The sequence below is a fragment of the Anas platyrhynchos genome, chromosome 20 (genome assembly GCF_047663525.1).
Source record: "Anas platyrhynchos isolate ZD024472 breed Pekin duck chromosome 20, IASCAAS_PekinDuck_T2T, whole genome shotgun sequence".
In the NCBI taxonomy this organism is placed as follows: Eukaryota; Metazoa; Chordata; class Aves; order Anseriformes; family Anatidae; genus Anas; species Anas platyrhynchos.
Genome location: NC_092606.1, coordinates 9,740,372 through 9,766,920, shown reverse-complemented (window position 1 = coordinate 9,766,920; position 26,549 = coordinate 9,740,372). Strand labels below are relative to the sequence as shown.

General features: G+C 39.5%; 1 protein-coding gene across 8 annotated transcripts in view; it reads right to left on the bottom strand.

Moving 5' to 3' along the window:
- AUTS2 (activator of transcription and developmental regulator AUTS2) overlaps positions 1–26,549 on the bottom strand; it is a 757,775-nt gene that overhangs the window by 399,603 nt on the left and 331,623 nt on the right. For all 8 annotated transcript variants that reach the window (XM_027445973.3, XM_027445975.3, XM_027445972.3 and 5 more), the window contains 2 exons: positions 25,629–25,730; positions 17,678–17,713 (listed from right to left, as the gene is read on the bottom strand). In XM_027445973.3, coding sequence (XP_027301774.1) covers positions 17,678–17,713; positions 25,629–25,730 — 138 coding nt within the window. The remainder of the gene's footprint in view (positions 1–17,677; positions 17,714–25,628; positions 25,731–26,549) is intronic.

The following is a 26,549-nucleotide window of genomic DNA, read 5'->3' as shown; positions in this document are numbered from 1 at the left end:
AGCAGAGACAGCTGAATGGCTCATGAAGCAGCTCCTGGAGTGCTCAAGTTTTCAGCTTGGAGTATTATGTCTCCAGTTTGAGTTTAACTTAATATGCTTTAGAAGCCATTCATTCATCTGCCTTGCAGAGGAGGTAATCTCCATCACAAGGGCAGGACAGACAGCTTGAGGGCCGTAACCTCTTCAGCTGTTTTTTGCCTTTAATTTGCCACAGCTTGCAAGTCAGGGACCTCAGGCAGGACCCAAGTCATATGGCTGTATTTTGACAAAGCACTTAGGACCAATGAAATCTGTGCAACAACTGGTGATTAAAGGCAAGCAGGTGCCTAAACACTTAGTTGGATTGAGATCATTTAGCTTAGACGAAGATGCTGGACTTGTCTTTAACAGCTCAGTTGCTGAAATTCATCCATCAGGTGAATATAGTGCTGTCTCTACCAGTCTGCATATTAATTTCTAAGGTTTACTTGTGCAATTTTAGATTCTCATATTAAAATGCTATTTTGAATGAAAAACTTTAAAAACAAATATTGCAAAGATCAGAGAATTCCACTAAACAGGACAGCACTGTAAATGCCACATAAATCAGAAGAGGATGTGTAATTCTTCTGGCCTGTATCATCCACACCGAATTTGCAAATTGTAGATCATGGCAGATACACAAACATTTTCTCATTTCGAAAGAAGCCCATGCAAGTACCACATGCTGTGAAATATTATCTTTAGAGAATTGTTTTGATAAAAACAAATGGCCAATCCTAAAGATTAATGCTTCATATGATGTACTCAGGTTATTAATCCCACCTTCTTCTTTCCATTGGCCCCAGTAGTGAATGGTTTCTGGAAAACTGCATGGAGCCAGATGGTTAACTATTGGAAATCTATACTAAAAAGATTAATGTTACCCCATGACAGGGATCAGTCATTTGTAGAGATTTCCTAATACAAACGGTGAGATTTGTTATTCTGACCGGCTGGATGAGCCATACTCTGAGGAGAGCCTAATTAGTTCTCAAAGATTTTCAAAACACTGGGGCCCAGCTGCTGAGCTGCAGTTCAACATATGAAGAAAATTACACAGACTGGTATACAAGGAACACCAGAATCTAGACAGACGGGCATCAGCAACTGCTCTTCAAGCTGCCTTTGAATTGTTCAAACTAACGTGATATGTGGAAAGATGTCAGTACCCTGGATGAGTTAAGGACTTACAAGTAGCCACTGGAAAAACTCCAGTGCCAGTCAAGGTGATTAAATATCACAGTCTTGGGTGCCATCACTCTTTTGACAGAAGAGCTATGCATAGCCACGGTCTGAACGCCTACCTACGCAGATCAGTCTCAACAACAGCCCACTCGAATGTGCAGTAACAAGTTCCAACCATCTTCCTATCGTACTTTTATGTGTAAACTAAACATACTGCAAGGAAGATGAGTATGAAAGAAAACTGTGTTGTACACAGAAGTTGCTAAGTGCAAACATTACTTACTGAATTTCACAGTAGCCCTTTTTCCAGATGGATGAAAGAACTGATATGTCCAAGGCCACTGTAATTTCCAAACCACTTAGATTAAACCCCACTGTATTCAGGAAAGCAGTGAAGCACATGCTTTAAAGTGAAGCACACACTTAAATCCCATTGACTTCAGTTATGCATGTGTACTTACACGCTCTCCTGAACAGAATGGATGTAAGCATGTGTTTAAACTTGAACCTGTGCTTTGTCGAGATGAGACTGTGAAGAGAGGAGAGTGAAATTTAAACTGATGTGAGAAACACCACTTTTATCACTAAGCAACAAGGCCTTTCCATCAGTGCAGAACACATCTAGGTGCTTTAGGGAAGAAAAAAAAAATCTACATACAAGTGCTTTTCTTTTTCCTCACAATGGAATGAGAAGTGAAAAAAGCAAAAGAAAAGCCATTAAAATTGAATGTTTTTATACAAACCATACAAATGCTCAATTCATCAATATGAAAACACTGACAATCTTGAGACTGAGGCCAGGACAGATGTTAACTTTATAAACAGCTGTTGCAGTCGAACACATTGCAAACTCCCCACTGGTTGTTATTGCTCCCTTGTCAGAGGTTACCACATGTACAGCACAGCCAGCAGAAGAGATTGTGTGAGTACACCTTCATTTACCACAGGCAAAATCAATGACATTAGTTTTAAAAAGCAGAAGGCTACAGTTATGATTAAAACTATTCAAAGCTAACTGATGAAGTAGTTGCAGGAGTACCTCATGGTACAGGCAGAAACATTCAGATAGGGAGCAACTGCAGCTGACATAGATGAAGGATGTCTTCAAAATTTATATTTTATATACTCTTTATATTTATTTACATATTTTATACACATAAACTATATAAGTATGTACTTTATATACTTCATATTCCATACTTAATAGTAATATGTCATGACTTCTTTATAAAATTAGCATCTGACAAATAGGACCAGTTCAAAAATGGAACGTCACAAGAATTACATTTATATGGTTCATTTTTTGGCATAAAGAAAGGTCAGCTGTAACGGGCTAGGCTGAGAAACAAATTTAAGAGCACATGGGAACATCAGTTTTGCTATATATAAACTCCCAGAGTAAAGCAAACAAACAAAAGAAACCATCACCAACAAAAAAGATATAGTACTTTCCTAGGGGGTTATAGAGAAAAATAGTACTCGTATGTCAGTCCTTAATCTACTGACTACGTTATTACTTCCTAAATAAGATAGGCCACATCATTAGCTGAAGAAACCTGACACAGCTCTGGTGAAGCTGATGGAATTAGACTGGGCAACACAAAACCTGAAACTCTGGTCCCAGACTTGTACAGTTTTTGTTTTGAGTCCCATGCCCTTCTGCATTCTTCAACACAATGACTAATGGCTATGGACAGTAACTCTGAAATAGCTTCTAATTTTTAAGATCAGAATAACCCATCTTTTCTACTCCAGTGGTTTACTTTTTCATCTCACACTTCAAATTTAACTTCAGTTATGAGCAATGAGACAAAGGAAGTTAACATACATATATAGAATCTAATGAAACTCTCAGCTTCTGATTGAGATACTTCCTCAGAACCAAACCAGAAATCGTGCTGGTACTATACAGAAATTTAAACCAATAGGCTCTGCACTTCATCCCCAAATTCTCTCCCCTGTAATCCTCTATCAACTATACCATATGCATGATTCCTGATACAGGAAAACTTTTTCTTCCAGTGTATATGCAAAAGTTTCATGAAACAAAGTGTGATCAACTTAAATTAAATCAAGACACCTTAATTCAGAGAAGTATGAACTTTAAAAATAGGTACTTATTAAGAAACTGAATTTCTAAGTGGCATCCCCTTTCATGGTATAAATACCCAACACTGAATAAATCAAGAGAGCATCTCAGAGAAAATATTGAAATAGCACACAATTTGATACCACTGCAAAAAAGCAATCAAAGCAGAGTATGGCAATAAATTAATAATAAAAAGTTATATATCTGTACCAGACTAAAAGTAATTTTGTAAGTCAGCAGTAAAAAGTTAAATAAACACTAATTTAACATGTTTTAGATGCAGCAGTCAATGGATGAAATATTTTATGGCTTTTACAGCTATATGAACACAGTCAGCTGACATGCAAATTGAAAAGAAAAAGATGGGAAAGCCACATCCCTGGTTCAGGCCCCAAGTATTGCAGAAAGCATGAACACAGAAGCGTAGCAGAGAAATAGACATCAGGGAAGCTGTTTTTAAGGGAAAACTGAAAAAGGGAGTTTTGATGCAATGACCTCTAGATAATGGTTGCGACCTATTTTTACCATGCTATCTTTCTGTGTGCTTTTAGGCAGCACAATTGTCCTTTAAATAGGGAACGGGCATTTCATGTTCCTCTGGGGTATGCACAGAAAGGAAATGATTCGTTCCTCCAAAGAGGTATCCTCTATCAGCAGCATGTATTTCCAGGCAACGTGGAATGAGGGAGAGAAAGCTGAGAGGAACAGAACAGGGCAGCAGTGGAAGTTCTGGAGATCACCACTTCTCAAAAAAAAACGACTTTCAATTGTTCACATACATATTCATAGTGACATCAGGCAGAGGACCCCATTCACAAAGGTTCCTGGAGAGAACCTAGCAACTTTAGAGAACAAGGCTACCAATACTAAAAGAATACCATGATTAATTTTGTATTCAAAATTACACACACAAGTTAGCTGATGACAGCATGAGCATCATAGCTATCCCGTGTGCTGTCTGAAGCTTTCTTTATCTTTTTAAAAGTCACGGCAAGAATGAAGTTCAAACCTACCTTTAGGTAAAGAGGACTTAGTTATTATCACTTCAGGCATTTAGACTGAAGCCAGGCAAGAAAAAGAACTTCATGATTGAGCTCAGAAATGAATGAAGAGCAAATTTGCAGTGGGTTTATAAAAATTAGACAGTGATAGCAAAGCAGAGGGAGGAAGAAAAACACTGGGAACTGAACAATAAAATTGAAAGCAAGAAGCAATGACTAATGACTATGCAACCACCAAAATTAATGAACTTAGGTTTTTGCTCTGAAAGGTACTTAAGCAAGTGCCTGTTGTATAAGCCAATCTCACTGAGTTCCTTACGCCTAAAGGCTGACACAGAACTGATAAAACTGTTACCAGGTCAACGCAACAACAGCATTCTCCAAAACTGTCCTTTAAATAAATGAACGTAGACATTTGGACATTGATGGTTTTCTAGTGAAATACAATAAAAAGTCTACTGATTCAGTTGGAAGAAAGTTCTCTGAACCCATGAAAAAGTCTGTAAGAAAGAACAAGGCTGCCAAATGGACTCTTGATACTAATTCATAATGATGTTGTCCTTCTATTTACTGTTTCTATACCACAGATAACTGAAGTAAACAGTATATACTCAGTAGACAAATAATAACAATAATCTGCAAATTACTGGGATACACTGGGCAAACAAATGATGCTAGGAATGAATGAGGAATAAGAATCACTGGGAATCACAAGGTAGGGGCATGAACAGAGACTGAGTTTCTTTTCTTTTGTCAGGGTCAAGAAGTGCTTCTACCATAGAAGAAAACAGTGTCATCAGGTGTGCTGTGTGACTACCTCAGAGGGCCTTCAAGGAAGACATTTTGCTATTGACATCATCTGCAGGTTTTATATATATATATATATATATATATATATATATATATATATATTATAACCACATTAAATTTGCATCCACTTAGATGGGGAAAAGCATGGCATATGAAGGAAGAGAGGGCTGAATTAATATTCATAAGCAGCATACTGGAAAAATGAGGAGGAGTTTGGAAACGCAAGGAGAGAGAGCCATCAGAGAGACCTCCTGCATAACAAGCTCAGCTCTCAAGCAAGAACTGCAATGTCCTTCCCCATCTACACTAAATATCACCCTGTTCTGAACAGCTTTTGGATTCACCACTCCAGGGCACTCCAGGGAGGAAACTGTTTTGGCTGAAGTTCGGCAGGAGCAGGTGGCATTCACCAGCTGCAAGTAATTTTGCTCTTGTTGGCATCACAGCAGTTCTTGGACTTCTCACAGTTTGTGTTCAGTGGGGAACAGGGAATGGGGAGGGAGCAAACAAGTCCTTGGTGGTGTTTAACTGCATCCCAGGTTTCACGGCTGGCTCTTCCAAGCTGGCAACTCTAAGCAGACAGCAGAAGACACAGTGCTTTCAGAAGGTGTCTGCTTGGATTTGCCAGCAAAGGGTTCAGGTTTTCTTGTGCTTTTCAGTTCTCTGCTGTAAAAGCACATCGCCTCTGACACAGCTGCCACTTCAAGGTGGAAACAATCCTGTGAGCCAGATGTTGCTATTGCGGGGGAGGCAGGAAGAGAGAAGAAGAGGGTGGCTTATCAGCAGGTGTAAGTGATCTCTCTGCAGATGGACTAGCTAGCATCGGAGCCTTTCAGAGAGCCCCAAAACACATTCCTTCTCCCAGCGTCTGTGCTGCCAGTTCTCCAGCTTATGTGCATGCACATCTGTACAGAAAGACAGGGGGCTGCAGTTCAAAAATTTCTGGAGTTACTGCTATACTATGCTGTGTGAAAGCACAGTAGTACAAATAACTTCAATTAATACCTCTAATGATGTATTTTGTTATAGAAAAAAAAGTGGAATCTAATGATGTATTTTGTTATAGAAAAAAAAGTGGAATCTGGATACCTTAAGGTGTGGTAGTTCCATTAAACTGTCTGAATTTAGTGATTTCCAGCTTCAGAAGCCATCTGAGAAACAAAAAGATAAGCATGGGAGTGCAAGAAGAAGTGGTAATTCTCTTCTGCATTTTTCTTCTGTGCACAAAACACAGCAGACAGAAGTGGAATTTCCAAGAGCATCTCTTCTAGGGAAATTTCTGAAGTGTTCTAAAAATCTTAAACCCCTCTCTTTTCTTCCTACCTCTTCTTTCAACTGTGCAGCATGAAAACCCTTCCATCTGCCTTTAAGAATGATTCCTTGAAACTGCACCATATTCCTCTTGCATTCATTGACATGCCCAACAATCCAGCCCTTCATTGGAAAGGCTTCTTTCGCTTCCAAATGGCACAGTGTCATCATGTGCTATAGTGATGCCACTCTAAACATGAACTGCACTCTCTGAACCAGCTTGGCACACACATGCAGGGCAGAGTAGTCGTTTTTTCCCTCCAAGCTTGTCTTTCATCACCATCTCTGACAGACACATCCTCCCTGGCAAAGGTTAGCACTTTGCTAATGAAGTTAGCTCATGATCTTTTATTATAGCTGGTGTCTATTCTGCTGTTTAACAACAATCTCTTTTCATCTGCAAAGGTGGGCGAAACAGTCAACACTATTAAAAAGTTCTATTACCGTAATAGCTAGAATTCTGCACAATCTACCACAAACCCACTACACAAATGCACATCTCTGTGCTGAAGAGCACTGTTCTACAGGCCACTGCATAAACAGCTGAAGCACTCAAAAAACATAAATTACTTTATCCTCATTCACTCAAAAAACATAAATTACTTTATCCTCATTCACAAGCAAGTGACTATCACATTTTTTTCCTAGTAAATCTACAGCGATGCTACATAATATGGCCAACTGCAGCTTTTATATGCCAACCATGAGTTTGTACTTAAAGCCTATCCAGTAATGCAAAGAGATCTCTTGGAAAACCCTCCAGCTCTGCGGTGAACAGTTGCCATCTTCCAGCAAAGCTAGACAGCAAGCTTGGTAGTGAAAGCTGCACTGATCTGATTGCACGAGTCGAAGGAGTACTCAACATGATGCAAGATGGTTTGGAACAATAGCATTTGCTATAATGAATGGTGGATGTGGCACCCACATCTCTCTGAGAGAGGGAGAGTTCAGAACATCAAGTGAGATGAGATGAGATTTTGGGAGGTGAATAAGCTCCTTTGGCTGAATGCACATTAACCCTCAGGTGTAGTGAAGAATAAAGCAATTGGTATGATTTTTTTAAAAAACAGATTTGCCATTATTAAAGAAAAAGCTGTCAAAGACCTTCACTTCCTAATGGTCTGATAATGTTTTCGTATAGACAAAGCACCTCAAAATATTTATAACGAACCATTACGGCATGCATCGCAACTTTACAAGCCTTCATCTAATTACTTCCACTGAAACAAACACACAAATCTTCCAGCTCCCCTCTGCCACACACACAGACTCCCCGAGCACCAAGCCTTCAGCAACCTTTCTCTGATGGACACTTTTTTTTCAGGAAATGACACAGTGACATAGGTAAAAGGTGATTTAGATAGACTGCTGTGTCACAAATTGTCAGGATCTGATTTAAAGACCTTGCCTTTGTCAAGAAAGACAGTTGGGTGTCTGCTTTAAAGAAGTACTGGGAATATTTTCATCAAAGGTTTGAATTGAAAAACAGTGGGAGGTAAATATCTGAGATGTTGCCAAGAAAGACCGCTATATCCGTGCAATTACCATTAACAGGGGACAGCAGTGGTTCAATGAAGTAATTCAATCTGGTGTCCTACATTTTATCAGACAGCAATTTTGAGTTCTGACATAAAAGGCTGAGAAAGAGGATTGGACTCTATTCTGGGAAATTTAGCCTTAAATTCTTGCAATCAGGAGATGTGTTCTCTGCTTCAGGTACCATCCTACCATCCCTCCAAGTGACTCGAAAGAAGAATATACTAATATTCACCATAACACTAGGCACTCACATAGGAACAATTTTTACTTTGGGTAAGTTTCAGAACTGAGCGCATGCAGTAGTAGGGCAGTGATTTCCCTACTTAAGGTATACGAGCATTTCATTTCTTCTAAGTTTAACAGGAAGAAAAAAATAATCTGTTGTTTAAAAGGTGAAATTGTAAGGTGTAGCCTGAACTGGTAAATGTGCTTTTCCAAAATACAAGAAATAGGGAGAGAGAGTATCTTTTCAGAAAATGGCAAAATGAAAAGATTCAGGAAGTTCGCATCACAATAATACCATCACGTGGCTTCTCCTCATCATTAATCCAGCCATATAATAATCCAGACCTACTTTCTTAGGGGCTTTTGCTCTGTCTTTCTCCAGAGTAATCTTTCCAGTTAGCCACACGACAGTAGTGGTGATTTCTGAGGTCACCAAGTTTGCACAGCAGCTTTGTCTTTCACCTCTGCAAAGCCGACACAAACAGCACACAGCTCCTGTGCTCAGCAGCAGGATGAGCTCTGATGCCATCTCAGCACAGCACTCAACATTTTGGTGTCCTCAGCACAGCACTGACCCAAACCCACTTTTCAGGGAAGTCACCAGATTTTGTCATTTTAAATCCTTTTTTATTGCAGTATTTTTGCCATGATCTCTCCTGTTTACAAGACTGTATTATTTTATAAATTCTCTAGTTAGATAATGCAGAAATCTTGCAAAATCTTCCAGAACTCTTCCATTTTTCTTAAATGAGCATAGGATAAAATATGCATTTTGTATTTTCTTAACTAAAATTTCACCACAAACAGTAACATCAGCAGATAATATGCATCATAAACAGTCCAGTGGTGCTCTTTCTACTTGCATTACAAAAAGAATTCCAGCAAGACTCTCACATCTTCAGTTAATGAGCAAACTGGCTCTTGTTTTGTGCAGAACCTGGACAACAACCTCTACACAAGCTGTTCAAAAGCTACCAAACCAACACTATCAACGAAGCACCCTACACTCATGGCCTATATACCTCTTTCCTTCTCATGAAACAATATAGAATCCCCTCTAGAGACCCAACACTATCGTTCCTCCAAAAATATTAAATATACAATGCATTCCTTCAATGCTATTGAACATTCTCCTTAATGATATGAAACTGAGACCCTTGTAAGATGGAGGCTTTGTATATGACAGCTTAACTGCTTGCAATCAAACTAATTTGCAGTACGATGACCTGAAATGAGTTTAAAAGCACCATAATGCATGTTTAGCAATCAGTGTAGCAATTCTTTATTATTCAGGTTCACATTTGCAATTTGTGTCACATGTTATGGGAAAAAGAAAGAGGGAGAACACAAAATAACAGTTCTTTTGTTTTGCAAGAGATGATGAACAAAAAATATACTTATTCTAGGCCAATGGCAAAAAGTAATAAAGATGAGGTACATGTAACATGGGGCATTAGAGACCAAATCTAGACTGACAGCAATTCTTAATCTTTCTGCTCCTTATATAGTTCTTATAATCTTCAGAAATGGAAATTAAAAAATAAAAATTTGCTTATAAGGGATGTGAATTGTATAAATTGATTTTTGTTGAATATTGTCTAAAATGTAGTTCATCTGAAGTGTCAACAAAAACACATACTGAATATTCTCCAAGGTTTTTGAACTGCAAATGATGCTTCTTGCCAACTACTTGCAACGCTCATCTCTATTCTGCTGCTGACAAAAGTTAGAGTCTCTTCTGGCAAATAATGCAGATTTTCAGATCACCTCTTCAAATACATAAATTTCCTAATTTCCTTCTTTTCTTACTTCCTTCCTTTCCCTAAGCCACCTCCATTCATCACATTTGTTATTCTCGGGCAAATGACTGGACTCCAATGAGGTAAGTGGTGAACCATACGAAGAAGCAGAAGGAAAAAGGGCTAAAAAGTCCAAAGTATTTAGTGAAGAAACAAGAAAGCACTACATGTAACACCATGCCACAATAAAAGCCACAGGAACTACACACAAAAGGGCACCACTGAGACAAAGGTATTACACAAATAGGAAAGATTTAGTTGTACAAAACAAAACAAAACAGCTAAATTCTAACAACTAAAGCAGGAATGGGCAAGGAGGAAGGCCACTCAGGACAGCCAAGAAGCACACTCTAGGCCAGCATTACTCTATTGGAACGAATATCTCCTTGGGGTCATCATCTCCTGAATCACCAAAATTATCTGGGAGTCTGTCCTAAAGGAATTAATCATTGCATTGCCCTGAGAATGAAAATCAGTCATTCAGCAATGAGACAGTAAACCTGAAAGATCAAAAATCTCTCAGTTCTGCTTAGTTGGGTAAGAAATACTCCTGTAGCTTAATTTCCCCTTTTGTTTTGGATTTGGACAACATCAGTTCACCCAACTCAAAGAACTGTAAGGATTAACATTTGTAAATGCAAAACATCATATTCAAATAGCACGAGCATGCATTAGGGCAGGTTTCTAAAGTGTCCAAGGAGATACTACTCAGAAGGCCTGCAAAAATAACTCAGACCAACATCTATGTTCAGAACAGATCTGAGTAGAGACCTGTCTTGACTAAATTCCAGCCCAGGTAACTTATTTTGCTTGCCCAAACAATCCTCAAACACTGACTTAATCACATGTTTCTTTTAACCTCTAGAAAAATACACAGTTTTGTTCTCCAAAAACAGTTGTTATGCTCCAGCTACTCTCATCATGATTAGCGGGTTGCTGGAAATGCACATATGCCTGCTTTTGCTGTTCTTTTTACTTTGGCGGTCATACTGTTAGTAAACTCCTTAATGAGTCGCAGTTGTCCCTAGGAACAACACTACATTTTATAAATGCTAAAATTAATAGACCTGGGGTAGGTTTTATTAAAAGCAATGTTTTTATTTGGCAATGATGATGTCTCCCTTACAGCAGCATTTTCAATGGCTCCTGGACACAAAAGACAACACCTAACATATTTCAGATAAAGAAACACCTGGGTTTCCTGGTCTCACTGCTCTGCTGAGGTCTGCAAGTACTAATACATGTAGGTAATGATCACCCACGGAGAGATTTGTACCGGGAACCTTGTCTACCTTTCCTGAACTGACTGTCTGAAGATTCTTCTGTTGTCAGCTTCCTTCCTCCAAAGCACAAGCACATGGAGATTTTTAGAGCGAAGCTGAAATGGATTTCAGCATAACCTCTGCAATAATAGTTGCTAAAACTAATTACAGTGAGAAAATTGGAGATCATTCATTACCCTACTAAGCAAATTAGGATTTGTTAACAATGATTTATAGTGCCAAATGCAGGATAACAAGGATTGTCTTTTCAACTGAATTCACAGAGGACATGACAGTTTATTAAGTGTAGTGCATCCAAACAGCCTGGTGTTGTACTTTTGTAGACCTCGCAGTATTTAGGAGGTATAAATACTTTTACATAAGCAAAATACATTTAAATGTTTGCCTTCTAAAATCAAGCACTAAAGGTAACCAAGTAACTTAACCTACCTGAAAAAAATACTTTTGTTTAGCAATATCACTGAGTACATGAAGTAGCAAATTACTATATCCTATATCACAACAGCCAGCTGATTTTTTCAATCTATTCCACATGATGCTTTTTATCTGAGCTGCTTGCTCCTCTCCTGTGGAAACTAATGGGTCTTACTGTAATCTAATGTTGAGTCTTTCAACACACTCCCACCTGAAAAGTCAACATCACCACCAATTCTACCACTTCTAGAAACCAGAACACTGGTAGAGATTCTACTTAGCATTGCTGCCAGGGCATATAGACCAGGCAACGAAGGAAAATCTACTGGTTTAAGGGCTGCATTTGAGAATGAGAGCCCAGAGCATGTGCTGGTACAACAGAGTCCATGTTTCTTCTGTAGGCTATGTCTTAGGTGAAAATCAGTCCTACTGTACTGTGAAATAGCTGGCCTTATCTAGGCCAAATACTTGTTCCCCATCGTCCCTATCCTCATACTGCTGGTGCTCCACTTACTCGCCTTGGGATGAGTTTTTAGAGCTCCGAGTAACACAACGCAACACTGCACAATGCAGTGTCCCAGTGGCATGCTGTAACTTCGCAGACATCTGCTGAACTGAACCCACTCAGGGCCAAATAGGATAGCGCAATTGATTAACTAGAGCCTTTGGGAATATGCTCACAGTTTATGTTTGTCTGAGTCACCAGCCCATGTGCAAATCATATTTTTCTTTTTTATTCCTTATTTTTAAGGAGGAGTAAGACCAGTATTTGGTAAAAAAGTGTCACCAGAGCATCCTTCTCGCTTCCAACCTCCCAGACTTGTTTCTGTCACCAGCTTATTACCAAATTCTAACCCATTTTGAAAATCCACAAACTCTGTGCTTTTTTTGGGGAGGGAAACTGCTAACCAACATTCCCCTCCCCACCCCCTCAACCAACCAACTGAATGAAACCACAAAACCTTCAGAAACTGGCACAAAGATGTGAGAAGCAGACCAATCCAAGAAACAGAAACAAGTTGCCAGGAACTAAAAATGAACCTAACTATCTTGGAAGATGGATTTGTCATTTAAAAATAAAACACAAAGTTACTTTGGTTTTGATTTCTGTTCTATGTTGGAAACCAATAAACCACTTGTATTCTTTAACGTGAGTTGGGCTGGGTGGGAGATACAGAAAGAAAACTAGCAAAAAACAATTTCCATGGTCAGATAAACAAAAAGCTTTTAACTATTACTCAAACTCCAATTGTATTCTAAAACACCTCTCTCAACCTTTAAAAAATCATAGACAGCTAAACAATACTAAAAATTCAAATAAATTAAGTTCAAGTAACTTTTTAAAGCTAGAAAGTTTTTTTCTAAATACTTTCTAATTAACTTATGTGACTTCTTAATGAGCTGTAATGTACCTGATCTACCTTTGATGATAGACAATGATAATTTTCAATGCAAAAAAACAAAGACAACTGGGAGATGTTCCAGGAAGTATACAGTTATAATTGTTAGGGCACACCAGTATTAACAGCATGTCCAAATGTTTTATTATGACATGCAGCAATCATAAACTGGACCACGGGAAACAGTGTCAGACCAGTGCAAAAGGCTTAGAATATTAGGTCTGAATTTCAACTTTGTCTGTTCTTTCCTCACTATTGATTTAATAATATGTAAAAAGGACAGGAAAGTGTCCACTCTGACAACGAGTGGCAAGTCAGGTGAAACAGATTCCAGCAACAGTGAAAATGGCTTTTCAACAAAATCTGCTGAATATTTTAACACTTGTGAATGAAGTGGAAGATAGGTTGCTCCTAACTGAAAAAAACATGGAGAGGTACTTACAAGTCCTCAACAACTTTGCATCATTAGCACTCATTCAGTGGTTACTCACACATGTCCCACTTTGCTGAAAGCACCTAATTAGAAAGCCTGTTTAATCAATGGCAGTTCTGATCCTACCAGTTAGGCTGAAACACTTAATGGAGATTCCCAACACTCCCTATTGACTGCAGAGCGAAGGTAGATTGTCAAAGCTGGCAGTGTGAATGCCCTCCCCAGAGCATGCAACTTTTCCCTCTAATGTTTATTTTTTCACGAAGCTAACACAGAGGAAACACAAACATAAGAATCCAGTCTCCATCTTCCCAATTCAAAAACTTACCTAGTTACAGCATAACACTAGGTAAGATTTTAGCCTTCCTCACTGCTACTGGAAGTGCATAATGAATTTCTAAGATAGAACAATCATACAGATAATAGAAAAATGATTTTGTATTACTGGGAAGCGTCAGGTTTATAAACATTTCCTTAAACATTCAGTGGTCTCAGGAGGCTCTCTATAAAATGAAAGGATCCAAAAATAATTTTTGCTTTGCTGTGACACGCACTGCATCCACACACACCGCAGGCACATGACTCTCCATCAAACCCTAGTGCCTCGCATAAGCATAGTCTGTAAAGGAGATTCCAAGTCTGACAAGAATTATTTGCATTTTGTACATGCTAGGTAACATGCTCTAAATATACAAGCCCTTCATTCTTACCAAATACTGGGGGAGAAAAGCCAGTGTCCCCCAGTGAATGTTTTCCCCTTTCTGCCCACAGTACAAATGATGATGTACAGAACAGGGTAGATACACTGTTGGTTGCTCACCAATTACGTCTCTCCTACTGTAATTACACTAAGGTAACTCCTGCTTACATGAATGAAAGCAAAATCAGCAAATTCGAGTATTAGATTTAAGCATTCCACCTCCCCTCTCCCCTCCAATAAAAAAACGAACTAGCTCTGAAGCTTCACATCTTATTGTTGTGACTAGTTCATGTTTTTGTTTCATATAAACAATTCTTATTCCTTGTGCAAAAATTTCCATGTAAAGCTGCTGTTTTTCTAATAATGCTGCAAAGCAACAGGACAAATTTGACATGAAGGATACTTACTACTCCAAAGTCAATGAGCAACTAATAGAGAAGTACAACTCCTGGTTCATTCAAGCTTTAAAAAAGAAACAAATGACAGAAAAGATAGCAATACTTCATTAATACAAGACACATTTGCTTCTGCCGCCAACATTGGCAATAGGTTTCATGATAAATACATCATCTCAGTCTGCTTCCCTAAGTAGTAATTACAGAGTACCCTCTTTACAGAAAAGATGATTTTCCCCAGCAGAGAACACAAAGGCATGTGCTGGTGGAGAGGTACTTCTATCAAGAAGCCAATGCTCCTGGAGAAGGGAGACTGAGAAGGGTAAAAGCAGTAACGAACCCTGATGATTAAAGTACAGATCTAGACAGAAGGAAAAGATTCCATTAATTCTTAGATTTAAACAGCAAATATTGGCTACTATTCATACCTCAATATTCATTCATTTCAGAATAAAACCTGCCTCTACCTGTGTTTCTGCTTGCTGTAGTAGATGTGCTTGGACAGTGAATCTGGTACCAGTCCATTTTAACTTACCTGGCTGCCTGTGTTTGCTGTGGTGCGCTGTAGTATGCGATATTCTGTAGTCCAAAGTACAACATATATTGATTGGTAATTTCCACAAGCAAAAGATTTATTGTTGTCTATTTAGCTAAAAACTATTGTTGTTTCATTTGAAACCAATGGCCCTTGTTTTGATGTCTGTGTTAACACTAAACACAAAAACTAACAGTCTTCTCTACTTGAAAGCTTTGACAAAAAGGCAATTCAAGCGCATATTCTTTTGCACTTTGATAATACAATAATTACTTTTATCAGAAACACATGCTAAGTGGATCATTCTGAAGCATTTTTCTCATTGTCTGGTACCACAAAACACATCTGGGTTTTATTTGTCCCATGTAAGTTAATAAGGGTATGGACTTTTTTAAAACAATAAGCAAGATAATCCTAAAAACAACTTTTCAGAATAAGAAGAGGAAGGAAAAACCCCTCAAGTTTTATCCAAAACTGGGTACGTGTAAAAGTGGCTTTACTGAAGGACTTTTTTGATTACCAGGCTATTAGTGAAGAAGGAAAAAGGAAGTTAAAGAAATCCTCTTCCAGTGACTATACATAAGAAACTGTATTGCATTAATGCAACCTAATAAGGGATATCTCCCCCACCTACTCAGATCCAAATCAGGATAATTTAAGTGCCAATATATTGGCACACAATATATTGGCACAAGAAGATGTTAAACTTCTTCTTGTTACTAAACTCCTAACTTGGTAGGAATTGGAAACTTTCAAGCTTTTTGCTGGAGCATAGGGGATGTTGACACCTTCCAGATTTTCACTTTACTGGACCAACCCACAGACAGTATGGTGCAAGGAACAGCAGATGGCTTTTCTTCTGTTACCTCTGCTTCCTAAATATGAATCTAAACATTGTTTTTAAAACATGCATATTCAGCTCCCGCTATAAGGAGAAAAAGATTTATTTATATACGTTAAAGCCTTTCATCCCATATTATATTTGTCCCATTCCAGAGCATCTCTGTATATGTTCATATGATTTGAATTTCAAGCGCCCAGACAAAGGAAAGCAATTTGCTCTTAAGTACAGAGTTTTAATCTTAATGCAAGATACATGTTGAGCCATTTGATATTCTTCCCTTCCTACCCTTCCTCTTAAAAATAGGCACAACACAAAACAGGGAAAGCGCTGACAAAAAATAAACCATTTTTTTCCTGTTTCACAGCTTATCTTACCTTACACTGATATGGGCTTTGGTCTAATTAGAAAAACTAACACGTCTTTTCCACTCAGTAATGCTCTCTTCACACCTTACCACTGGCAGGAGAAGGAATATATAGTCTGTGCTGAAGTCCAGGGTAAATCCAGCAGGACATGGCATTTCTCCACGTATTAAGCAATTTCTGTGCTTGCATTTTACACTTTTCATGTGAGGTCACACATTACTCAGTTTAATCCCATATCTTTCTTATAGGATCACAGACCTCTGAAAAAAGACTAAACTTCACCATGTACTAACAGAAGACAATTATGTTCTGGGAATCTGACAAGAGAGCAACAAAGTTTTTTCATCATGTAATTGAATACTACATAGTTTTCTTTTCCCCAGAGTTTGATGAAAAGATAAAAACAGTCTTTGATTATACTATTAACTATACAGAACAATGCTACAGAAAAAGTCTTGCTGCATTTTACTCACCTGTTTTTGGACATATAAAATCTGTTTCTCCTACAGATATTATGGAGGAAGAAAAGACATGCTTGGAGAACACAGTGTAAGTTACAAGTTTCAGGGAGTATGAGCATTTTAAATACAAATCTTGGAGGAAAATAAGGAGTGCACTAGATTGACTGCAAAATATTTCTTACTCACAAACTTATCTGCAAGTAGAATGCATATTGATAAATGTGAGAATAAACACATACAAACGTATAAATACAGACTGTTAATCAATAAAAGGACATGCAAATAAATAACAACAAAAAAAGACAGACAGATCAATTATTAATCCAGTTAGGAACCGATCCCATTCTCACAATGTAAAATGTGAATCCAGCATAAATACAACTACAGCTGTGTATTCCTAGATCACCTGTGATGATGCATGGGGCTTTTAACCAACAGGTAGGAATCACTGTGTCTTGTTCTCTGGACTGTGGTACAAGGGAGATAAGACAAGACTGCCATAATGGGCTTTTTAAAGTTTATGAATCAATGAGAATTAGTATAAAGGGAAATCAAGATCCTACCATCTCAGATTAGAGAGCTGATAAGACCATGGTTCATTTTATTTGCTATAATTGTGTAAATTAAAATCTGTTGGAATTTATGTAGTAACTAATAACACCTGATTAGTTCAGGAAAACACTGATCACCATGTCTGCAGCATTACTTACAATGTATTCATGGAGGAAGACATAGAAAAAGATAAGTTAACCTATCGGGCAGACAGAGATTGGTTATTTATGCTTGTTTCCATATAATAAGGCACTTTCGTTTCAGAAATAATGCTATGCTGTTCAGAGACACGTGTTAAAGTTGAGATACACTTACAAAGTAGCCTGTTCCCAAGCTGGAAGGAGCTGAGCTCTGCAATAAAACACAAAGACAAAGTGGAAAATCAGTGATGGTTTTTAACACGTTCCAATCCACATAGCTCATTACCAGCCCCTTCCAAGCTTTTCATCACTACATCACAGCACCAATGTGCTGCCCCTTGTCATCTGCTACTGAAACAAACACCGTGTTGCTTAATTTTTCCCTTTACATCTCTCAACGACTCTGAGATGGTAACGTGCTATTTACTGAATTCCAAGCTTCTGCAGTGGACGTAATTGCCAATTTATTTGACAGGCAGCTGGGTAATGAATTAATGATGGCATTTCGCCCTGCACTGAGACTAAACAGACACTCATCAACCAGCCTCCCTGACATGCTGACATTCAATGCCCTGGACTCCAGCTACTCAGCTTTGTGGCCACAAAGGGGCAGGCGGGAGGGGGAAAAGAAAAAAAAACATAGACTGACTTCAAAACAAAAAGCCCGGTGGGTTTGGATGACTTTTTCAGTGTATGACCTGTTTGCCAATTTATTCCCGAAAGGCCCTGGTTAGTACACACATAGTGCTTTTCTAAAATGAGACATTTTGTAAACATAATTAGTAGTCTGAAATGTAAAGAACGCGTGGGCACAGAGAAGCCGCTTCAGTCAATGTACCATTTCCTGGAGAACACAGTCACTACCATTTCCCATTTGGATGTCCACATTGTTTGACAAACCAAGGATTTAGAAATAAAAGAAAAAAAACAAAAAAAAACCAAAACAAAAAAAAAAACAAAAACCCTACAGTGTGAAAAAGATTTCAAAACTCAAAACCATAAAAATAATTAAACTAATATTGCTACCTTAGAAAATAATCAAAAGGTTTAAATGCTTAAAAAATCATGCTATTCATTTTAAGTAGGACATGATTTTCATTTTAAGTGGGACATGATCACAACCTCCACATTCACAGGAATTAAGGAGATAAAGGGTTTTGTTTCATTAGTTTTTCATCTAAGCAATGGGGATTACACAGCAGGTTCTCTTAGAGCCACAGTGAGAGACCTAAACATCTCAGACCTAATCCAGGTCACTGGCTGTTACATTAAAGGGCGAACAGCTCCTGGTGCTACGGCCCTAGCGCTTGAAACACTTCAAGCCAGGCCAGTCAATGGACAAGGAAGCAGAATTCAGGGGATAATTCTCGGGTGAGCAGTGGGAAGCCCAGATGACCAGTCTTTAACCCCTACAGCTCCGTTTGTGGGTCAGTTCCTTACCACGGCCGTGCTTTCAGTACCAACAGAGCTCCGTGAGCACCAGGAGCCACACAGGGGCCCCAACCAGCCTTGGCAAGCTGCTGGAAGATGCCCAACTGGCACACTATTGCAGGGAGCCCCAGCAGTACATTCTCTCTACTTCTGAGCACTGAGTGAAGCACTGACACAAAAGAAAATAAGCCCCCCAAAGGGGCTTACTCTTTCTTTTTACTGAATTCTGTGTAGCAGAAATAGATGGTGCCAAGAAATTTAAAATTAACAGCCATATTCATTGCAAATAATCAGAATATTACTGTGTGTTCACCAAAGCACTACTAAAAAGAGAGGTTTAGAAAGGTTATGTACGTACGGGGAAAGGCCTTCTGCTTTAAGCCATTAAAAATTAAAGACTTAGTAAGAGGAAATCATCTTGGAAGTCTTAAGGGTCCCAACATCATAGTATCAACAAACTCTGCTGGGACAGCTTATATGAACAAACAAAACTGCTATGGAAATTTGGAATGTTTGTGGTTCCTGCCCCTTAATCTCTATCCCATACTCTGCATCCCAAAAGGACTCAAGACCTGCAGTTCACAGCTTTGGTTGCAGGAGCACAAGGGGAGCTGTACAGACAACCGGAGTTCTGAGTCCTTCTGGCCCCACTCCTGCCCCTCTGGGGCCTCCAGCTCCCTCTGCCAACAGCACTGGCAGCAAGATGTGCGTGGTCCCATTGACAATGTCCCCAGAAGCTCCTCCTCATCATCATCAGCGTGCAGCTGGGAACAGCCAGGTTACCACCACAGCCTCAGTCGTCACATGGCTAGAAAGTGCCCCTCTGGGCCACGTACGATGTTTCATGAGCCCCCGATGCCTGCAACACCAGGTTGAGAGGATTGTATGGATCCCAATCAAGTCCCACTCTTTACTCACAACTTTTAAAACTTACGGTAAAGGCTGAAAGCTCCAAAGTTTGCATTCTGCATCTGTGTGTAGTTTTTGTCTGCTTTTTATTCCAAGCTTTGGAAGGATTAAATATTAAAACAAAACAAACAAACAAAAAAAGCAAAAAAAAAAAAAAAAAGTTTCCCACTGAATATTTCCATTCCTTCAAAAGCAATGCTGCAATGGCTATGAGAGGACAGTTGAAACATAGCAGTCAAATGACTTTGGCTGAAAAGAAGTAGTTTTGTGCATTTTCAGGGAGTTTGACTTTGCTTGATGGAAACACAGCCCTTCACAAATTGCATGCTGCATATGGATAGTACAGTTTGCATACTCTTTTTACTTTAAGTAGCTACAAAAGACTGCATTGCACATGCATGAATGACTAAGTTAGCTGTGTTGTGAACTGTGTGTTGACAGAGCATATAGGCTGAAGCAAGGGCTATGCAAGAAGGTAGCTTCTCACCTTTTTGATAACTCCCAATAGCGAAAGGATCCTACTACCCAGTGCCCAGCCTTGGTACCAACTGGTGAATGTGATACTGTGTATGCAGCATCTTTACAAGCCCATGCTGAGTCGTGATCCTGCACTGGGTGGTTCTACATCTCTTATATAAAGTGTGCCTATAATAGAGGTAATGGTTTCACTTTCCCCCTTTCAAAATTCGACATTAGATATACTAGATATACCATTTGATATTCACACAACCACTAGCAGAAGCCTGCATCAGGTGCCCATCAGCAAAATGCAAGCCACTTGCTTAAAATTAACAGGATTTTGGTTTTGTTATTTTCCTTCGTCTCTTTCCCAATTTTTTTTCCTTCTTAAAGAGAAGAACTTTTGGCCTAGGAGCAAAAATGCAGTAACCCTCATGTAAGCATTAGTTTACTGTGTACCAAAGAAAATTACATCCTTGAGGTCTTGGAAGGCACAGTTATACCCATTTTGCATATATATTGTGCATTACTTGGGGAGCTGGGTGGGGAGAAAGGCTGTGTTGTACATATTTGTTCTGGCTATTGTTTATGCAGGTCTGACTGAATGAAGGAACAGTGGGTATCATTTCAATTTCTGATGTCAACATCAAATTACTTATTTAATTTCATGCCTGGCGAAGCATTGTATAGCTACACGCAGAATCATTTCACTTCATTTGTTATGCTGTGTTTTCTTGGCGATTGGCTTGCCTTCCAACTGACAGCTTTAATTACGACATGAATTTGATTGCATTGCCGAGGAATTAACATAATGCAACAAAGCATTTAAGCACCCAACCTTAGACACACAAACACACATACACACCCTCACACCCACACAAAGAAGCAGCCGCTGCAGCTGATCAGCTTCTGGCGCACACACACACAAACACACACTGAGCTTTGCTGGTCTTATTCCACTTTAGATACAGCCAAGATTACCGGGGATATTCTGGAGGAGAAGTGCTAAGGATTTCAGAGCACATAACCCAAAGTCTGTTTCTCAATTTGTCTTTCTTTGGGCTTAGCGCACAGGTGGGAGGAATGGGAGGCAGGGAATTGCACGTCTCGGATTTGAGGCAGAAACCATGAGTTGTCCAGAGGCTTACACTGCTGGGGGTGTGGAGACCTTTCATCCTGAGGCAGACAGCAACAGACCTGTGGGCAGGGCACCCTGGGACTTACTCCTGATTCAATACCTCACTGTAACCTTTCCTCAAGTGTAAAATACACAATGTGGTAGGAGCACACAGCTACAAAGCACCAGGGAAGGAGGAGTTCTCTTGAAAGAATGCGTGAGCTTTGCTGAGAGCACGAGACTTTTCCTGCTGGGGATAAATGGTGTCATCAGAAAAAAAAAAAAAGAAACATCCCTGTCCCACTTCTTACTCAGAACTGGAGCAACATTCCAGACAGAAAAATGCCAATGCTACTGTTAAGTTATTCTCAGCAAGAGCAAGCAGAGGCCAGGCAGTCCACGCTCCTGTCGTGCAGGAGACCTGCGCTGCCTCCCAGCCGATGACCAAAGGCGAGGGCTTTTAACACCCATCACTGAGAGCTGCTGCCAACTCCGGCAGGGCTGAGGGCACCCAGAGCAGCTTGTCTGCCCTCTTGTCTGGGTGGGCTTCCACTGCCCCTGCATCGCCACTGCCAAACTGACGAGCAAGGCTTGTCAGGAAAGCATGAGCTTCAGATCTGCGACAGAGCAGGAATTCAGGAACATGAAGCAAAGAAATCAGTTTTGGGGTTTGTATTTTATTAGCACAATGCTGGGCTGAACCCCCAAATATTCTGTGCATTTAGGATCCAGGTTTGCTGTAATTCTCACATTTCCATCAAGTAATCTCTTGGCTGCTTTGTAAAACATGGCTAAAAGGTACCTCACGTACTCCAAAGTGGGAAGATTCAATTAAAAATAAATACATAGAGAAAGGGAAGGAAAACAAGTTGACTGAGCTCCAAGCTGAGGAAAAGAGAAAGTGCTGCCATCTTGTCTCCAAGCAAAATCTCAACAAAATGAATTCTACTACTGGCAAGATTTTGATGAGATTAAATTGACTACAGCACCCTATATATAAAGACGGAGCAGCTCTCCAATTTCTCTTTTAGGCCCCTGGAGCTACCTCTGCCCATAAAGGAAAGAACAAGTTGTCATTCCAAAAAATACTATATAGGGGAGAAAGGCAGGAAGAAATGGATTTATGAAATTCAGACAGGGAGATGTATTAGGGGACTGGCAAATGCTTGCAATGGAGCATTTGAGCAATTGTTATCCCTAATCTAGAAGAGGTCAAGTTGCCTGCTAATTATGTTCTCTCACAGAAGGGAGGGGAGTGTTTATCTGTCTCTGTACACGTGTGCAGGATGAAGAGAAAGGACTTGATGGAAATCAGTTGCACTGCATTGCATCTGACAAGAACATAGGATATTCCTCTTCCTCCTGTCTGATGCTATTTCAAGCCTCATTATGAGAAAATCCTCCCGTTTAACATGGTCTTTTCATTGAATTATCTTCTTTTCATTTTAGACCACCTCTCTCAAAAATGCTGCAAATTACCTGCTTGGATCTCATTAGCCTGGAGAAGAGTTATCCCTTGTAAACACACTTGGCATCAATCTCCGTTACCCAAGGACTGTAGGTACATTTACAATATGCAGAGTTGAAAGATATCTGACAGGAGAGGGAATGAAGCCACTGACATGTCAGTTTGCAACTGGATATTCATTATACTATCTCCCTCGTTCTGCATCTGTCACTAAGCTATCACTTAGGCTCCACATTAAAGCTCATGAAGCTAACATTTCTGTTTCAACAGCTTACTTACAACTAGGGATTTGAAAATTGATCATCCACCCAGAGTATATGCACTTCATTCATTATACATATTTCCATGCAGTAGCCATGTTTAATCTTACAATGCTGTGGGGCTACAGCTCTGGAGATTCATCATATTTCAAGTCCAAAATCTACTTTCTGACGTCAGGGCTAATCTACCTGCAGTATTTTATATTTTTGTTCAATCTTCTGTTGAATACACAACTTTCTGTGCATTTCTTTTGAACAGTGTTAAAATCAGGGTCTTCAGAGAGAACATAGCCTTTTGTCTGTAGTTTTTTCTTCTGGACAGTAACCATTAAAAAGCTAGTATTCTAAAATATCAAAAGATATTTTGATAGATACTTTCTTCAAAAGATAGTTTTAAAAATAACCTTATTATGCTATTAATGCTTTCTTGCACCTACAAGCAATTTCAAGATGGATTCACCTATAGCTGAAAGCAGAAGCATCACTACCACTTTGTATGGCCCTGTCATTTAAAAAAGCAGGATGTTTGTCTTTGGAAAAGACAGAAATGCAGAACAGTATTTACTTTTCTTAACTGGAAGGATCTGGGATAGGCAGAAGGCCACCACAGACCTATGCAAGAAGACAGCACCTCATGAATGCTTGTAAAATCTCAGCTGAACTGGCAACAGCAGGCCACAGAAAGACATGCTTGTGTTGCAGTGAGTTATCAAAGCATAAAGGAACTTACTTATTAAGCAAAACATAAATTATACATAACTTGACTTTAAAACATGCATTTCCACATATATTTGAATAATGTTGCTTTTCAGCAACCTGTAAATCCCTGCGTCCTCTCTTGGGTGCACTAGGCAAGTTATATTTGCTGTGGACTTCCTGTTAACTTGCCGTAGTGCCAAGACAAAGGTAAAGTCTTGTAAAAGCATGAGAAAAAAATGTATTGGATTTGTAGAAGGGGAACCAGGACTCTGTTCTCACTGCCAAGTCTGGCACTGCAATGCTGTGAGCTGCCGGCAAGCACGAGTAAGCCTCAGAGCTCTCCACGCACTATATTGCAAGGGAATGACAAGACTAAATTAAAACCATGTTTGTAAGGAGTGGTGAACTTTTTGCTGGAAGGTGCTCTGCAGTTGTGAAGTTCATTGCAGTGGCTTCTAAGCTGCCAGAGGGCTCGGAGCAAGCTACAACGGCAACGGTGACAGGTTGACGGTCAACTGACATCCACTGCGACCTGTACCAAGCTTTTACTTACTACCTCCTCTGGTTTCACTCTCCTCTTCCAAAGATATCTTACAGCACTGAGACTGCCCTCGCCTGACTGCTGTGAAGGGTAGGCTCTGAAGTGTCTAACTCAAGGTACCCATAAAGGATGGCTCCAGGGGAGGAATGGGCCCCTAAAACAATGTGACAAAGGGAAGAGGAAAGACAGCGCAACAGATTTTACACCTTCACAGAGAAAACCAGGTGTCTGTTCCAGCAATATGCACAACTCAGCAAAAATGGCTAGCTGTGTGCCTCCAGGCTTAAATTCACAAAACGAAACATATTCTTTACAAAGGTATTGCTTTTAAAATCTGCTCAATTCAGTTTTATTGTGCTGGCCTACAGAGGACACCATCTGGTATCTGTCATCCAAATCTACATGGACATGCTATCGATAAAATCCCCATTTCCAAAATGTGGGTTAGTTAAAAGTAGGGCCAGATTGCTGGCTGATACAAATTAGTCTGACCGATGTAGTTATGCTTTTCCAGCAAAGGATCTGACCTACAAAATCCCCACTTTAGATACTCATGCTCTTTTGGGACAGGGGATGTCATTATTTTCTGTGCTGTAAAACACTGCAGCACAGAGGACTCAGAGCCATGATTAAAACACTCAAGGATTGTGATGGTACACATAATAAATAATCTAATTGCAGCAACAGATAGGTATCTGTATTTATTCATGTCAGAATAGCTCGTGTCATTCAGTGAATGGTCCGCATGCTTCACTAGAGAAAAACATTCTCTGCAGAGCTGCCATCTTAGGACCTTCCATAGTTTAGGTAGAGCAATAAAGGCAGAGCTTATGCTATTGTTGGCCATGTTATATCAATTCAATAGATATAAGTTACCTGAGTCTCTAGACACCCTAATACTTTCCATAAAGACAGCGCTTACCCCAAAGAGAAATATATTCTTCCCCTTCTGGGGGAGAAAAGAGGCCATCTCATTTCTCAACTACATAGAGCATTTAAACTTCATTGAATGGCCTTCAACTGTTTCAAAATGAATGAGCATTTTCACACCGTTGGACATTGTACCAAACTTTAAGAATTTTACTGAACTGAAGCAGGAGACTTAAGTTGCTTCTTCCCCTTTCATCCCTGAAAGGGAAGGGGATTTTAGCAACAAACTAGAGACTAAATCCTGTTACAATTTATGCCCCTCAGAAAACTACACTGGGGTTAATCGGAACAGTATTTGGCTGCTTTACTTACGTCACTGAGTCTTTCCCGAGAGCTACTTCGATGGAAACCTTTCGATTCCCCACTGGCACTTTCACTGTCGCTGTCTCGGCAACTGTTTTGACCTGGCTTGAGCTGTAAGAAATATAAAAAAGAAAAACAAAAAACAGAGAAAGCAAGAGTTTAGCCTTGTTGCGATTAAGTTCCCTTGTCTACTATTCTTTAACCCAGGCCCATGGCTACACAAAGCAGCATTTTCATGGCACTTGCAGGGCTACCACTGGCACCATGCAGCCTCGGTGCCAAGGCAGGACCTCAGGGAGACCACGAAGGCTGAGAGCAGAGCAATCTCATGGGCACACAGCTCATGAGCAGGCCAGGGGAGAGAGAAGCGACATTCAGATCCCAAGGAGACCACAGTTTAAGACCTTCACTTTGGGAACTTTTACACTACTCAATTTATTCTTACCAAGTTACCATCACAACAAAGCACATGTGGGATCAATCCCCTCCTTATCACAGTGTAGGAATATTGAGAGTTTAAGATCAATGGAAATTTTCCAAGAGAAGAGAACGGCCAGTGCTGGACTAGCCCCTAACATTGTCTGGTACCGTAACAACTTCCTGGCTAACCCCTGTGTTCATAAAACATCATCATCTATTTATCATGTAATGAGTTTTTTTTGCCTTTCAAACACTGTTAATGAACTTTACTGGCATGGTAATAAATAAAGATAAAAAATATATAAACTATATTTTCAGGACAATTGAGAACAATTGCATAAGCTTTCCCTCACACTGCAGGCTGTGCAGGCCAACGTGTTAGAACAGCAGTGTACTAAAACGAACATCTAGCACATATGTACATTATACACAAGCCCACAAACACAGCAAGAAGGTATGAACTACATCTACTGCAGTGCTGAAACTGTATATATTTCTTTTAACGTAACT